Source organism: Poecilia reticulata, chromosome 15 (genome assembly GCF_904066995.2).
Source record: "Poecilia reticulata chromosome 15, P_reticulata-male-v2, whole genome shotgun sequence".
Taxonomy (NCBI): Eukaryota; Metazoa; Chordata; class Actinopteri; order Cyprinodontiformes; family Poeciliidae; genus Poecilia; species Poecilia reticulata.
In genome coordinates, this window is record NC_088844.1 from 16,249,453 (window position 1) to 16,266,846 (window position 17,394).

Sequence of the window (17,394 nt, forward strand, 5' to 3'; positions counted from 1 at the left end):
TGTTTCTGTTACCTGGAAAACAAACAAAATGCATAAAGCGTCCTAAATATGCTTTAAAGTCTGCTGTATAGTTGTGCTTGAGATTTTTCCAACCCTCTTAAATGTTATTTTGTGTCAGCACAAAACTATATGTTGTTGAGAAATATGATCTAATATTACAGACTTCCTGTGCAGTCTTAATAGGCATCAGTGTTAGTAGTTCAAACATCACATATCTTACAGTACCCCTAGTGGTGCTTTATTTCTTTATTTCTGTAAAGGACATGTTTAAAAAAAATGGTTTAAGGTCAGAGAAATATTGAAAATGGAGTTTTAAAAACTACTTTTGTAGCAACTCAAAAACATTGACACACGAGTTACACCCTTGCATTTCTACCACATCTGCGGTCATAAAGCCTTCACCTCAGAACCGCTTATGAGTAATACTTTATCAGCGTTCTCCTCCCACTGCTGCTCTTCTACAGAAATAAGGCACTATGCACAGCACATCCTCCGGCTCTTATCTGAGCTCCCTTGCTCTGATTTAAACCATACCACCAGCGTCCAAGTGCTGCCTTCCCTCTGCGATGTGATTTCCTTATTCTTATTATGCCTGCATAAGCTTTGACCAAAGTGAGCCGTAATTAAGCCTCTAAAGTGGCGGATTGCTTCAAAGCACAAAAATTTCTGCCAAAACAGAAAAAAAAGTGCATAAAAATACAGAGTGGAACATTTTAATTATCCCAGACATCCACTAAAATCAAACTCTCAGTTTTGACATAATACAGGAATTTAATCTGGATATGAATCTATAAATCTCATAACACAAGCCGGGATAATCTCCGTCTGGCGTTTTTTTTTTTTTTTTTTTTTTGCGAGGGCTGCTGGGCTGAGGAGAGTAAAGTGCAGTCCACTATCAGACAGTGCTGAGGTCACGGATAGGCCTGTTGGAACAGTGGCACAGTCAACCAAGAGCATCAGCATGAATCAAATAATCTCATCATGAACCATACTTTATAAAAAAAAAAAAAAAACATCTATAGCGAATGCATTTAGTAAAATGTTATAAAAGTTACACATGTTGGACTTTTGTCTCACATGTCGATGTGGCAAAAAAAGGGTTTCTAACAAACTTTACTACAATCTAGATTCACTTTGTTTCTGTCAGGAGTTGCAGGTTTCACTGTCTTTTATGCTTCGGCAGCAGTCTGCTGGCGAGGCGTACAGCGTCTTACTCAGCAGGTCTCACAGCTCCGGGGGGAACAGGGGAACCTTCGGGACCTTGACCACGAAAACCATCGGGTCTTTGGCCTTGTTGCTGAAGGCACGGCGGATGACGTCCACAGCATGCTGATGAGTCACTCCCTGCAGACTCTCGCCGTCGACGGACATCAGCTCGTACCCTGCCTGTAAATGCACAACCATGATATTTTAAGAACGTTTAAAGTCTCTTTTGATTTTTTTTCCTCCTAACTCTATAGAAGTCTGTATTCTCCCCCCAAAAATTAAAAAAATTCTGACAAAATAATTAATGGCAAAGAAACTCTAGAGACTCTCTTTATTTTAAATGTTCACACCATGACTGCATGTATATTTTAAAGTTTCCTCTTCAGCACAAGGTCAGTGAAAGAAAACAACAATCCCCAAACACCTGCACATGCACGCACGGTTAGAGAGCATTTGTACAGTTTCCTGCAGGATGTGAGGAGACGGCTGCAAATCTTCTGAGCCCTGAGCAGAGGAACTTCCTCTGATGTCAACGGTGTTTGCTGAGGATGCACCTGCCTCGCGCGCACTGCCTCGGCGAAGGCTAGCACCGACGTTACACAAACGCACAACAGCACAAAGGCTATTGTTACGAGCAATCAGATCTGTTTTCTCTTTCCCTTTTCGATTTATTAGATGCCTATCTAATCACATCAAGTCTGTATATATATATCTAAGGTTTATGTAAGCTATTGCATCTGTCCTGCCCTAATTTGATCCCTGCCACAAACCACAGTCTGATGTTCACAAGCTCTCCATGAAACGATTTAGCTAAATTTAACCAATAGAGCTTAAAAGTCCTTTTCTCCAGTTTTTTTTTTTTTCGAACTATTTTTAAAAAAATCTGAATTACACTGATCACATTTTAATCTTCCCCATCCTCTTTAGAGCTGGATGAGATTTCCTCTTTTAACAGACAGAGGGCAACACATACCACAACTTGCCAAAAATGCTGCATGTTTTCCCTGAAGTGGCTCTTCAGATTCTCCACTGTGGCTCTTAAAAACTGTTAGATTTGAGCAATGTTTTTAATGAAAAGATCATTTAAAAAAAAGAAAAAAGCTCTCACTGTTTTTCCAAAGACACTTTTATGTAATATGCATCACATGTCAACACAAAATGACGCTAATAGTGTAAGGAATATTCTGCTGTGTGTTTTAAGTAATTTAAAGTCATTTAAGTAATTTTCAAAAATAAAAGGAATGACCGGAAATGTATCAAACCTAAACACTAAACTTTTTTTTTTCTTTTGTGATGTAAAAATCTAAACAAATATTCTATGGTGGTTGTGAAAAAAAGTTTGTTTTGAAGAAACGGCATTTTTGCAGAATAACTGATGTAAGATTAGGATGCAGCTGTTCAGCCATGGAAAGCCTTTCCATTAAGATTTCCACACATTCTTTTAGACCTAATGTGAAGGTTTGGATGTTGCTGTCATTCCCAGTCATTTCCATTTTATATAACAGTTGTCTGTGGAACATTTAGTTAGGAGTTGGGATTATATTTAGGCGCCCTGCTAGACTTTACTGAGCTACTGAAAGTGACCCATTGGTCTGCGTACATAGCTGCTGGATTTTATCCACCGTTGGTCACAAGACTAATTGAAATACCTAAATGCGTTATTTTTATATGGCTGAATGATTACTTTTGGAAATGTAGTGTGTGATGGCTCAATCACACGAAGGAACATTACACGTGCTAACCCTGTACTACGCAGGTGTTACTTCCTTTTCCAGAGAGGAAGGAGGCAGGATTGAACCATGCGGCTAATAATAGAACTAGTTGACTTGCCAAGCTGTGAGGTGTGAGGTGGAAAAAACAGATAATATGGACCACAGAGACTTTTATCTCTGTCAGGACCAAGTAGCCAACAAGCTGTCTGTTTTTAGTGATGGCCAAAAAAAAAAGGGATGGCAGTCACTGAAACGTTCTGTTGGTTAACAAGCTTGTGAATAATATCACTCTAAAGTTTTTGGCGTACTTTGGGCTTCTTTAAATCCATATTAAGCTGATTGACTGTTTTGGTGAATACAATTTAAACTATATTTCTTATAAGCAGACAACAGACATTTCAGATTGTCCCCTTCCTCTTTCAAGAATGGAAAGGTTTCGCTCTTACTATGGATTCACATTCATGCTCGCACGTAAAGAGGCAGCAGGAATGAAGTTGAAACATTCCTTTATAGTTTTTGTAATAGGAAACGCCTTCCCATGCTCCAACTCTCTCATGTTTAGTTTCTTCACATGCATGCTAAGTGACCTTTAGTGAAAGACTTGGTGTATCAGGTGCTTAAAGGGAGTCTGACCAAGATCATCAGCCACTATTAAGCAACTGTGCAGGCAATATATTACCAATACATTAGCAGAGCAGCAACCATGTTCCTCATTAATAATAGAGACGATGCGCTACCTGAGATGGCTCTCCACTCATCTTCTCCTCACTGCACACTTTTAACATCAGCTAATACCTCCTTCAGCTCAAAGCCACAGAGCAGAGATCTGATAACACGCTTGAGTCAAGATGGACGACTGATGTGTTAAAAATGGGGTTAATATCTGTGTAATATCTGGTGGGAAGGTGGAAAATATGTTAACTACTTTGAAAATGTTTCTTCAGGTCTGTGCTAAGAGGGATGAAAATCTAGCTTTGAAGTCAAAGCAAAAAAATACATCAATAAATATTGATAAAATAACATGCTAGTAGACGCTCACCTTCAGAGCCTCATTTGTAGATGCAGCTCCTCCTGGAAATATTTTCTCAATCTTTATTACAGGCTGGATCTTAGACTCGATACCCCCAGAGATGCTAATGCCTGTAAAAATACACACATAAAGTAATAAAAAAGTAGGGTAATACCAGACTTTTTGTAAATTGGTGAATGTGACCTTTGGCTCTGACACGCAACCGTCCATCAATGGACGGGACCAGATAAGATTTAAAACACCAAATTCATTTCCATAGCTCTGTCCCAGTCTTCTTTATTTCTAACTGTTGCAAAACAGCTTTTTTTTTCAATATCTTTGATGAAACCTTGAGATAAATATTTTAATGCTATGATGTTAAATTCAATTTATTTGCAGTTTTTCTTTAGGAATATTTCACATTGCACCCATTAAATTCTCTTTTTGATCATGACCGATTAAAACTCCTGATCAGATCCAACTCTGAGTGACCTCCTGCAGAAACATTTTATTTGTTAGAATTACATAATCACATCTACAGAAAGTTACTTTGGATATAAAACGTCCCACGGCAGACAGTAACTTTTTGTACCCAAAAAGACAAGCAAGAAACAATGTGAACCACATGAGCGCAAAGAAAACAAAAGGCAAAAATAACCAGCAGCTCTTTTAGAGTCATTCTCCTTTTGTTTGTTTGTGTGTTTTATTTCTGATTTTGTAGGTTTCATCTTTTCTGTGCTCCCTTGTTGACTTGCTACATTTATTTCTTCATCACTTTCGGTTGTCATTGTGCTTCTGTGGTTCTTTAGCACTTTTTTGCTTCAGTAATGCTGTTTCTTCGTGTCTGTTCTAAGTAATGTTGGCAATCTAATGTTGGCAAAAACAAAAAAAGAGTTGTTTTTTTTCTTATCAGGTGAGGCCTTTTCTCACCATAATTGCTTTTAAATTTTGCCTTCTTCTTCCCAGCCACATGAACCAAGCTTACCCAAGTTAAATGCCTTTTTCAGATACTGGCACTGCAATTGTCTTCACATGAATCTGTCATAAGTTGTTCTTACCTAGCGATTGCTTGGCCTTGGAGATGGTCAGTGTCGTGATTTCATACTCCTCAGCTGGTAAAGTTCCTCTCCTTTCTTGACCATTTTGAAAGTGTCCGTTTACCTGCGGGCCACTCCCTCGGCCCGAGGAGGGGCTTCTCTCTCTCTGGGGATCAAACACATCAGCTAGAGGAGTTCTCCCTCTCCGCTGTGAGGGAACCTGCACACTGACCTCAGTGTAGCCGTCCTGTCTGTTATATATGCTGTCAGGACTCCCCTCCCTCCTCCCTCTACCATGGCTGCTCCGCACAGGTGATCTCCCACGCTCAGGAGCAGCGTCTCCACGGTCTGACACAGACAGCAAGGACACCTGGTCGTATCTCGGCGTCCCGTTCTCTCTCCTGTTCGGGGAGCGGTGAGGTTGACGTCCAGGCTGGGTGTTGTGAGGAGACCCAGAGAGGAGCAAACTGTGACTGGGGCTCGGGGTGCGTGAGCGCGCAACGGAAGACGCATAGTTATCGACGGGCACATCCAGCAGAGGGGTGAAGGCCCGGGAGGGTGGCAGGTGACCTGTATGTTGGCTGGCCACACGAAGTCTCTCAAAGTCCTCGATCAGCTGACGCTCCTGGTGTGTGTCGTGAACTGGCTGGAGGTGAAATCCACCTCTGTAGTCTGGGAAAGCAGAATCACAATAAAAATAGTTCAAAAAGGAAATATGTTCATTGAGAATGGCTACTACCCAGTCTGTCTTACTTTTGGAGTGCATCAGGATTATATTTTTTGACCCTCACCTGTTTCAGGTGTATTTGCTACCACTAGGGTCAATATTGAGAAAACTATGTCCTTCCATTGTTTCACAAAAAATGCATTGATCTACTTATGCGTATATTATTCAATTGGTTTACATTAATTGCAAATGTCGCATTTTGTGTTTTCATGTTTACTTGTCTTTTACTCATAACTCTCATGCTGGAGCCAAATTTCCTTTCAATCAGCCCTTATGGCCTACAATCACTCTTTTTTTCCACTAAAGACCAATTTGCACAGGTTTATTTGTAGATTTATCTGTTTCAGAAATGCAGTCCAGTGGGAGCATAACGGTATGCACAGTTGTTTTCTGTTTGATTGTAAAACACCATTCATATTTAGTGAAATATGACCTCTTTGTGTAGCTGTTTCCAGTTTTATAAAATAAATATGAAAGAAAAAAAAACCATGTCTTTAAAGTATGTACCATATTCGTAAAAAATGAAAAAATATCAGTCAAAAGTCAAAGAGAAAGACTACGAACAAAGAGGACGAGAGTGAAATAGATCACACACCTGGGATTGGGGTGATGAGGTGACGCCGAGGAGTTCCACTGCGAGGTGACCGAAGAGCCGGCGAGCGTACTGGAATAAATAAACAAAAAAATATTCACATTTCCTAGCTATATTATAGAAGTTTTCTACATAGTGAGCTTTCTTTCACCTGCACAAGCAGCACACTATATTTAGGAAGTGACTACAATAAAACTGAGAGGTTTTTAGATCATCCTTGCTTACTAGAGCGACTCTTGAGGATGTCATACGCTTCCAGCTCAAACGGCATCACCAGGCTGTCAAAACGACCCAACTCAGTCGTGGGTATCAGCATTCTGCAGAAGACAGTATCACAGCCTGTCAGCCAATGTTGTTTTTGCTGCACAGTGTCTGATGCACCGGGGATGAGAGAGGATGGCAGCTTACCTTATTTCTCTGAGCAAAAGCAGCTTCTCTGGCCGATCAAAGATTGCCAGCAGGGGGCGCACCAAATCCTCAATCACATTGTCAGACAAGAACTGCAAGAAAGAGAACAAAAAGAAAAAAAAAAAAGAAAAGCAAATGACAGTTATTGAATTACTAAGATTTAAAACATATTCTAGGAGACATTCAGCAAATTTAGGTAGATTTTGTCTCTAAATTTTTTTACAGCAACAATGGGCCAAGAAAGCAAAAAGAAAAAAACCCAAGTTGTGGTTGCTGTTTTGTTTTATATCCTTCGTTGCTTTGATCTATAAGTGAGAGAATATCACTGGATGTCCTCCAGAGAAAAGTAAATTTCCAGAAGCATGTTCAAATTAGCTGCATTCATTTTTAACATTCTCTCATCCAGGTGTTTCCTCACAGTCCACACTGCGTATTTTTTTTGTCTTTAATCAGTTTGATAAGAGGTAAGTCACTGTCACAGATTATATGTCCTCAAAAACACTAAAGTATTGTTCTGTGAAGGCTATTTGACGGTAATTCAACAGGCCAAATCCATCTTTTGTTCCAGCTGCTGCCAGACACGTCTGTCGCTGAGGAACAACCTCTGACACAGGGACTAACACCACACACTCCAGCTCACAAAGGGAACAGCTGATGTTACAGGTAAATCTCTAAGAGCCAGAAACACACAAAAGAGGTTGTTAATGGGTAATTCTAGCCGAGCAGCTCACCCGCCGACAATGTCTCATCACAGCGGCAACCTCGTCTGGACCGAGCAATCTCTTTGACATGTCCTCCACATGCTGCAGCGTCTCATGATGGGGCAGCGGGCTGCCGGCGCGGGATTCCCTCGGGGAAGTAAAAAGCTGGAATGGACGACTTCGCTCTTTTTCTAGGAGTGAAGTTTAATAGTCAAGGTTTTTTTTTTTGTTGTTTTTTTTTGTCCCAAGTAGGAAATAAGGTGCCACACATCAAAGAGCAGAATTAAATCACCAATTCACAAAACACCACCCTGCCATTCATACAGATGCATCCCAATAAATTGGAATGTGTTCTCCAAAGAGGCCCATTTGACCTCTTAAATGTAACTTCTGAAAACAACAACCTTTAAGTAGTAATTGAACATATTTATCATTAGCCTTACATTTCTCTAAGTGTTTTATTGGCCTGATGTAATGTTATAATCTCTAAGAAATGATGTGTGTTTTCATTAGCTGTAAGCAGAAAAAGATCAAAATTAACAGATATACAGGCTTAAAGACATATGCCTGTGTATAATTAATCTCTATGTGTTTCAGTGAGTTGAGTTGCTGAAATAAATTACTTTTCTAATAATATTCTAATTTACTAAATTGCCCCTGTAAAGGCACACATGCTGCGCTGAAATCTAATCGGCTACTTAATTGGGATACCAAAAAAAATTACGCAACGATAACGTATCAAACAAGATGTGAACATACAAAGAGCATTAAAAATCAAGCAGTGTCGTTCAAAGACTCAGGAAAAAAGCTAGATCAACTTGTGAAGTACCTACAATTGGCTCAAAACTCTTACTTTATTACGTTTAGTTCTCAAGATTAAGAAAAAAATTTGAAAACTGTCCTTGAAAATGTTGCTCTTTTTCCCACAATGAAAACCTGAGACGAAAGAATGAGGCTGTGACATCAGGCTCACCATTAGGATGATGAGACGGAGACCTCGAGCGACTCTTGTCTTTATGGTCTTTCTTGAAGAAAAGGTTGACAAAGGTTTTGGAGCGCTGCAGGTTTGTTTTACCGTCTGCTGAGTCTTTCTGCTTCTGTTGCCCTTTTTTCTTCTTCTCTAAATGTGAAAGAGGGATAACAGTGTTTTTGTTGGGGGGGTTTTGTTGTTTTTTTTAATGAAATTACTTACATAAGAGCTGATCTGTTCCATTCTGCAACAATGGCTCTCATCTCATTTATAGGTATTAACTCCAACTTTAAGGTATTCTTCTTGCTGTATTGTGAATATTTTTACTAGCCTTTGTGCAAATTCACTATGTTTATGTTTATTGCAGTCAGCTTCTCTGTTCAGTGCAGTAAATCTGCCTCTGTGATCAGGAACACAGTTGTACTGATAAATTGAAGCAACACCAACTTGAATTTATTATTGGGGGAACCACCATAAAATGCTCCTTGGTGCATAACAAGCATCTCTTTGCTTCCAGCATCCAGCAGCTCCTGAAGGGATAGGTGGGTTGGATGAATTAAAAGGGATAGGCTAATAACTCACCTGAGCCTGCAAAGCTCAGTTGAGCCCATTGTATGGGCATTTTGCCATAGCCTTGTTCTTCTTCAAAGGTACAGAGAGCGAGTACAGAGGCCAGTGATTAATTTGAGTCTGGATAACCTACGGGCTCCTGGACAAATTCTGCCTGGAGCGTAAATCAGTCACATTAATCACACTTTGCTCCTGAAATGAAAGCAGGACTCAAGATGTTGGAAGGGATCTTAATCATCAGTCATAAAACCTGGATTTCACCTGATCAGATGTGTCATCAGTCTAAACAGGCTGGTTCTACCATTACAATTAAAATACATATTTCAGAGAATAACTTTTAAGTTATTGTTGTGATCATTTTCTGTAGTGCTGTGGCCCATAAGTCAGCTCACTGTCCTGCATATGAAAAATTATTCACTTGTTTCTTGTTCTTTTTCTTTGTGCATCTTCGCCTTGCTCTCCAAGCTGTTGCCAGTAAGATAATGTGTCAAACTGTAGAAAAAAGCTGAAACATTTCCATGCTCTCGTGTATTGTGTGTTTAGTTTCAGTGGATTGTTAAAATATTCACCAAAAATCTCTGGAGAACCCCATAAATATCTAAAATGCACGTTTATTTGAGGCTTTTATTTTTTTTGTCAGAAGCCGAGAGGGTTTTAGTCCAGTCTCTGGAAGTGTGCTGGTCTCACCTGACATGGTGATGTGACTCTGGGAACGTCGGATTGGCTTTCGTGGTTTGCTCAGGGCCATCAGGGCTTCTGTTTTAGGCGACTGTTTTTCAACGTCCCTCTCCCCTGCAGACGGTGTCCTCACTCGGCCCCGTCCCAACTCTTTGGCCCCACCCATGTCCCTCGGCCCCTCACCTTTCCCCCGTATGACCGTGTCCTTCAGCAGCATAGTTTCCCCTACGGTCCGACTGGTTTCTGTGCCGACCAGCCGGTCAGGGTCCAGCCTGTTAGGAGGAGAGTAGTCCATGAAGTCCGAGGCTGGGGGGTCAGTCTGTATGGCGGTGTCTGCTGTCCGCTCTGCACCGCTTTGACGTCTGGAGCGATCCTCTGTGCAGATGGCCACGTCCACCATCTCTGAGCGAAAAACCGGAGGGAAAAGGACCTGAGAGAGACCGCTGAGGGAGCTGGCAGGCGTGCTGGAGGACAGCGAGGACACAGAGGAGTTGGAGTCTGAACCCTGAGAGAACAGTGCGGGGCCGCCGTTGGCTACTGTGGAAAACAATCCATAATTACAAGGATCCCAGATTAGTGCTTTGAAGGTTGGAGTATCTCAGTTGTTTGTTCTCATCAAGCCACATGTGACGTCATTCCCACTTCATGGGGAAGTGGAAATGTCTTGTTTGAATCACAACCTTATATCCACATGATCCTGTAAGCTTTTTAAAACAACATGGAGTAGGAGTAGGTTTATTTATTTTTTACCTTTAAGACAAAGGTTAAAAAAGTGACCCTGCATCTTAAAGCAGATGTCAGATTGTGATACGTTCCAGATCACTGAGCTGCCAAGAAACGTGAATAAAATAAAGGGCAATCTTGCTACATGTGGCTAACCTAAAGGGACATGTTAAAGCATCTTAACATCTTCCATATTATTAACACAAACTTGAGATTCCCATGTAAATCTGACTCTATACATATACTCTATACATCTGGCTTTTATAGCAGAAGTCATTGTTAAAAGGAAATCACAAAAGGTACACTCTTCAGAATGTAATTTCTCTTCCACTTCTCAATCATCCTCAAAACTTTTGAGTTGATCTTACACGTAAGGAAAAAATTCAAGGGGAATGAATAATTTTGCAAGGCAGCAGAATCCAAGAGGGTGCTTCACAAACAAACATGGGAAAATAAAAACAAAAAAAAATGAAGTATCTTATCAAATATTCATGATATTGTTCAGGGCAGGCCACACTCTGGACATAAATACTGAAGTCGGTATCTTTTCCCAAAAACAACCTACGGTCATACTCAGTAAATTAGAATATGTGTCCCAATGAGGCTCATTTGTCAGAATAAAAGTACCTTTCGAACTTAAAAAAAAGACTCATCTTGGAAAATTCACTCACATTTATCAAGCCAGCCATACTCTGCCATCATCTCCTTGTATGCGGGGTATCTCCCAACTTCCTGTGAAAGATATTTACATAAATAAGCATAAAATGTTAGAAATCTTAATGCCTCTGAAGTGTGGTGTTCTTGATGACACACACTAGAAACCCAAAGCTTTTGGATTAGCCAAGATGTAGTTGTTTACATTTTTTTCAGTAATTGTTTTTGTATCAAAATGTCCTTTCTGTTTGAGAAATCACCTGTTTTTTCTCCACAATGCACAGCTACAGGGAAAAGTCAAAACAGTCACGGCGTATCTCCATATGAGCCCTTCATGCCCAGGTGTGAAACAGTTTAATATTTAAACTTAATCCTCTCCTATGCCTGCCTCTGATCTACAGCTCCAATAAAAGATAATAGGAAGCCATAAAATTAGGTTTTCTGTTGATTATAACCTGATCCCAGGCGGCCTTTGAATAATGAAAGTCGTCCCTGGATGTTTTTCACACATGCAACCTGAGATCAGAGCAGTAAAATGAGCTAAGAGGGCGCGCATATGCATGTCAGCGCGCGCTGCGCGACACACGCACGTCCGTTTACACACATGCACATGATTCCGTCATCCAAAAATGACACAGGTTAAGTGGTGTGGTCTTACACACGGGCACACACAAAACCAGACACTTATGGGGAAACATAGGGCTGCGAGCCAGCCGTCTGCTCTGCTGCGGCGGCTCAACGAGAGGCGACGGCGTTTTGCTGCTAATATGTAGCATGTGTTTGCACTCAAAGGCTCAGTCAGCTGTTACTTTTTAAACAAGAATTATTTATATAAAATAGCACATACTGTAGGAATGTGGTGGTAAAAACAAACAAACAAACAAAAAAATAACTAAAATCGTACTTTAACAACTTTCTGGATATTTTAGGGTTTAAACAGCTGCTGCGTTTGGACACGCGGACTTCCTGACAGCTGTGTGGAGATGTTGCTTTAATATGTTCAATTCACTGAGTCATTACTTTGTTATTTAGTTAACAGTAATAACTTTGGCAACACTAAGAAGTCTAAAACAGAAACATTCTAGTCTGACTTGATGTCAGAGAGCGAAAAGCAGTTCTGAGCTGTCAACATGAATATAATAATGTGGACGCTTTTGTCTCACCCTGATGGTCAACATGACGTGAGTGTGGCTCTTCAGGACCTCCACTGCATTGCTGTGGGTGATGTCCTCAAAGCTCACCCCATTTGCTGCAAGGATTTGATCTCCCATTTTGATGCCGTGCTGTTCTGCAAGCCCACCTGGGTCCAATCTGGAGAAAGAACGCATAAATGTAAAAGCTAAGAAATATACGAATAAGCAAACTGTAGCGCTTACACTGAGGATAAATTATTAATTAAGTGTAAATTGAGACAGTTGTGGGTTGTTGTTTTTTTGCAAGTGGGTCATGGTTGGTTTGATGTAATACAGAAAAGCAATCTAAAAATAATCCAGCAATTTAGAATATATCAGTGATTTACGTCCAGCTGTAAAGACATGATTAATTTTTGGTTTTTGAAGTTCATACTTTGAGACATAAATGCCAAGTCCAAACTCTTTGCCGCCTCTGATGTTGAAGCCCAGACAGTAGTCGTCTGATGTGGTGAAGAGGTGGACGATCCGGCGGAGAGCGCCGTCTGAGCTGGCCTCTGACGGCGTGCGACCGTTCTCCTCCACCACCATCCTTCTGTGGATCAGATCCACCCTACGCACACATACGCAAAATATATACTCCGCTTTCCTCTCGATGCACCAAACTCACGTCCGTCACTATCAGTTAATCAAAAAGCCATAAAGGTCACAGCAGTAATCCATCCACTGCTGCCACATGAAACCCAGATACAGTGTATCCCAAAAGAGAGATAACCAGTGTCAGCTCCAGACAAGTGATAAGCTTCACATAAAAGACCCACACAAAAGCGCAAACGTGCTATTACCAAGGGAGACGGTTGAAGTGACTCACAAAACTATTCCTACATCTTGAACTTTTTTTCTCATTTAGCGCTTAAGATGATGGACAAACTGAAAGTAGAGCATAATTATGTACTGGAGGGAACTGAAGAACATGTAACGTTTTTTGTAACATTTTACAAAGTAAAAATCTACAAGGTGGGATCTGCAACCGCGTCTCCCCCTTACTGCAAGCATGACTGTAAATCTTTTGGGGGTATGTGACGGTAGATCTAGAGTGTGATATTTATAACTATTCTTATGTTTTGCAGATTTTGCTTTATTGTAAGTATTCCCATTAACTCCTCCCCACAGCATGACAGTGCCACCACATGTTTAAGGGGATTGTGCAGTGTTGATTGACCTCTACACATAATATTTTTGCAAATAGGTCAGAAACATCCATCTCAACGGAGCACCTTGTTCCCTCTGTTTGCTGCGTCTGCATTGCCATGACTTAACATTGAAGTGAGCTTTTTATGTCTTTCTTACGTCAAAAACGTCGCTCTACGCTTCTGTGAAGGTCAGATTTGTAATATGCACTAATAGTCCTGTAAAGAAATTCTCCCATAAGCTGTAGATCTCTTCAGCTTCTCCAGATTTATGAGGCGTTCACAGTACAGATGTATTTAAACTGAGTCGCAGTCACAGTCACAGACGCTCTCGGCACAAATTAGGAGGCTTCTGAAGCCATTTGTTTTCAATAAGTATTATAATATAGAGGGAAGAATACACAAGTAAGCTGGACTTTTCAGATTTTTGTTCGACAAAGTTCTTTTCCCCCACCAGCTAACAGGCCCTACTTCCCGCTCCTTTATTCAAAATCCCAATAAATACACAGAAGTTTGTGGTTTTCAGGTGACAAAAAAAATCAAAGTACAGCGACGCTTTTGAAAGAGTGCATTACAAAAATAAACTTGCAAATACCGTATTTAACGACTAGTCTTCGTGTTACGGTGTAGTGCAGCTCAGTGGTCTAACCATGTGGTCTTCTCCTTGGAGTAGCGGATGCCGGGGATCTTTCCTACACGCCTCACCACCATCCTCAGCCTGTTGTTTCCTGTCAGGACCTTCACAGCGCTGCTCATGGTGATGCTCTCCAGGCTGACTCCATTCACCTCCACCAGCTTATCCCCCACGGCGAGCCCAGCCTGTGCTGCAGACACATATAAAACTCAGCATGATAAACAAGAGTAAAATGTCACATGTAAACAAAACACCCCGACTTGATGTAAATACAAAAAAAAAATTTTAAACACAGTAGACACATTAAATCCATACCTGCTGTGCTGTCATCCTCCACCTTACTAACAAATATACCGAGGCCATGTTCGGATCCCCCACGGACACTAAAGCCAAGACGCCCGTCTGGGCTCTTGTTGACTGTCACTGTATGAATATCTTCACTGTCGTCTCCTCCTGCAAACAAAGTCAACATGAATCTGATGTACGTGTTTGCACAGTCAAACCGCCAACTATTGATAAAACCCTACACACGTAAAGTTAAAAATAAGATAAGGAGTATAATAAGATCTTGGTGTAGTAGGACAGTACGGTGCATCTTGGAGTCGATCTCAGATGAACAGTGAAAAACTGGGATCTGAAACCTGATTTCTGTGTCAATTATAAGAAAAGGGAAAATTTGCCTAACTGTGGCGCGGAATGTTATTAACAAACAGCAATAAAAACAACTTTTATTTAAAAATTAAGCACTTTTCACAGAAAAAGTCAATAACACAAGCATGTCTTCCTCTCTAAATAATGGTTCATGACCACTATGCCCCGTTATTTCATTGTTTTGTGTGACTGAAAAGTAAGAAAATATATTTATGTTTTACAGTCATAAAAGCTTGGGAAAGCAAGTAAAATCTAATCTATGTACCAGAAATAAGAATATAATAGGTAAAACTGTGAGCACTAACAAATATTTGACGACCTCTTTTTAAAAAAAAAAAAAAAAGTGCAGCAACTATCTATTCATTGTTGATGCATAAAACTTATATGTGACTGTGGATAGTTTAAATTGATTTATTTACCAAAACCGTTTTTAGTCTTAAAAAGTAAAAATAAAAAAAAAGGCTGTAAATTTATTAGATGATTAGGTTTTTTCTTAGATGACACAATTTTTTTGTTTTTCTTTAAACTTTCTGCTTGCTAACCTCGATTTAGATGTTCAATTTCAAATCCATTTGTTTTCTTTCTAAGACGTGAAAAAAAGGCGCTGCACTTTCTTTGAAGCGGATTGTATTTTAGGCTAAACTTAACAGAAGAATTACAAGATTGTCCCAATTATTTATTTTTTCTTTTTAATCAAAGCATGTCTTTATCTAGATTCTAATTCTAGAACACAAATTATGGGACTTCTTAATTCTAATGCATTTGATGAATAGTAAAACACTTTTAAAGTGCTGGTGCATCTTTAAAGGTGATGATGATGATAAAAAAAATATTCCTGGAAGTAACTTCAACTCTATCATCTTTAGTACTGAGTTACTCTGACTCAAACTATACTAAATCAGACATGACTAATCCATAGGCTTCCAGCCCCACAAATAGTGCTATTAGTAATCAGTTACCAAGTTTAGAGCTCACCATCTACAGGTGCATTGATGAGAATGACCCTGCCCATAGGAGAGGAGGACCTGCGTCTGTGGCGCTGCTGCTGCTTCTTCAGCATGTAGCGCGTGGTGCTTTGGGATCCCCCACCCTGGCCTCCATTGCTGAAGTGGGGGTGCCCGCCTCCATTTGTCATCTCGCTCCAGGCAGGATGGTGAAATGAGCCAGCCATCGGGTAGGCCTGGAAAAACTTTTCTCCGTCATCCAGGCACCGGAATATCTAGTTTCGCCTGTCGGGAGGAGGAGGTGCAGCCTCGGGCTTGGGGGGGGAAAGGTGGAGAGGGGCAGCAGCGGTGGTGGAAAAGTGGAGTGGCTTCCAACCACAGATCCAAACTCCTCAACTGAACTCTGAAAGTGGCTGCGGCTGGAGTTGGCGACTTCTACCAGACTCCAAGTATGAATTAGAAAAAGTGGTAAACAAGCAGATACTCAGAACTGAACGAAAGCCAGACAAATACATAACCTTGCATCCTACAAGTTGAAAATGGTGGGGGAAAAATAGTCACTTGACTATTTTACAGGAACTCCTTCCTGGAGTTCCTGTAAACTCCAGGAAGGGATCCGAATGTTTCCAGAAAAAAAGAATAAAAAATTCTGTAAACCTCTTCTGATACCATCTTATTTCTGATCCTAGAGTCTGTTAGCCAGAGAAGCTGTGCCTGTCTGTAGAGAAGTCGGCTGTGCCCAGCGATTCCTGGTCATGTTTAATTAAATGGATACCTGTGAACCTGAAGTGGGAAACGAGAGGGGAGTTAAAGTCTAAAATGAAAAACGTGCTCTTACAAACTGTAGATGTATATAAGTGGAAGGACATTTTGTAGTGGAAGAAAATTCTACAGAACCATCTTAACATGCAATCAAATTTCATGTTTACTAAACTCCTGTTTTTGTATTTATTCAGCACCATGGACAGTGACTCAGAGGTGGCGCACAAACACAAACGTATGGCTTCCTATTAATATCAACCTCTTTACCACAGCAAGTCATACTGTTAAACTTCAGCTTCGGTCTAAAGTTATCCCTACTGGGGCGTGAGAAAACAATAACATAATCAAAACAATGAACAGAGCATGACAGTTTTACCTGCGGTGTCCGTGTTGTGCTGCAGGAGGTCGGACAGGCGCTCAGTGGTCCGCCTCAGTGACGCATTAGCGGACACCTCCGGAGAATTAGTGCCACCTCATTTGTTCTCCAGGTGACCATTATTGTCTTAAGAGGTGTAAGCTCTTTACATAAGCCTCTCCAGCGGTGCGGTCATTATTAAGTCGCCTGCTTTAGTTGCACATACATTCAAGTAACTTTTACGAATGTCCAATTAGACTCCAAGTAAACCTTGCTATTAATGTCAATTTCGAGAGTCTTTTTTTTCCCCTTAGGGCAAAAGACTGATATACTGTGTTTTAAGTATTAGAAAGATGGATAAACATCTCCACCTAGTGGCCAACTTCGTAATTTCATTATTTGTAAAATATTTCTTAAGTTTCAAATAAATAATAATACATATGGAGTTATTTATGCTGGTTATTATCATTGTATATATATATATATATATATATATATATATATATATATATATATATATATATATATATATATATATATATATATATATATATTATACAATGGTTATTATACAATGATAATAACCAGCATAAATAACTCCATATGTATTATTATTTATTTGTATTATTATTTATTTTATATATATATATATATATATATATATATATATATATATATATATATATATATATATATATATATATATATATATATATATATATATATATATATATATATATA

General features: G+C 39.9%; 1 protein-coding gene across 1 annotated transcript; it reads right to left on the reverse strand.

The window, feature by feature from the left end:
• Positions 1-25: 25 nt before the first annotated feature.
• On the reverse strand, positions 26-17,043 carry pdzd7a (PDZ domain containing 7a). Its single transcript, XM_008429569.3, has 16 exons — positions 16,675-17,043; positions 15,568-16,319; positions 14,257-14,394; positions 13,957-14,131; positions 12,554-12,730; positions 12,151-12,298; positions 11,005-11,065; positions 9,620-10,147; positions 8,366-8,512; positions 7,423-7,583; positions 6,692-6,783; positions 6,509-6,600; positions 6,287-6,355; positions 4,986-5,636; positions 3,958-4,058; positions 26-1,386 (listed from the first exon to the last, which is right to left on the reverse strand). The coding sequence occupies exons 2-16, from the start codon at positions 15,761-15,763 to the stop codon at positions 1,225-1,227; spliced, it is 2,898 nt and encodes a 965-aa protein (XP_008427791.1). The 5' UTR covers positions 15,764-16,319; positions 16,675-17,043; the 3' UTR covers positions 26-1,224.
• Between the last annotated feature and the right edge of the window lie 351 nt (positions 17,044-17,394).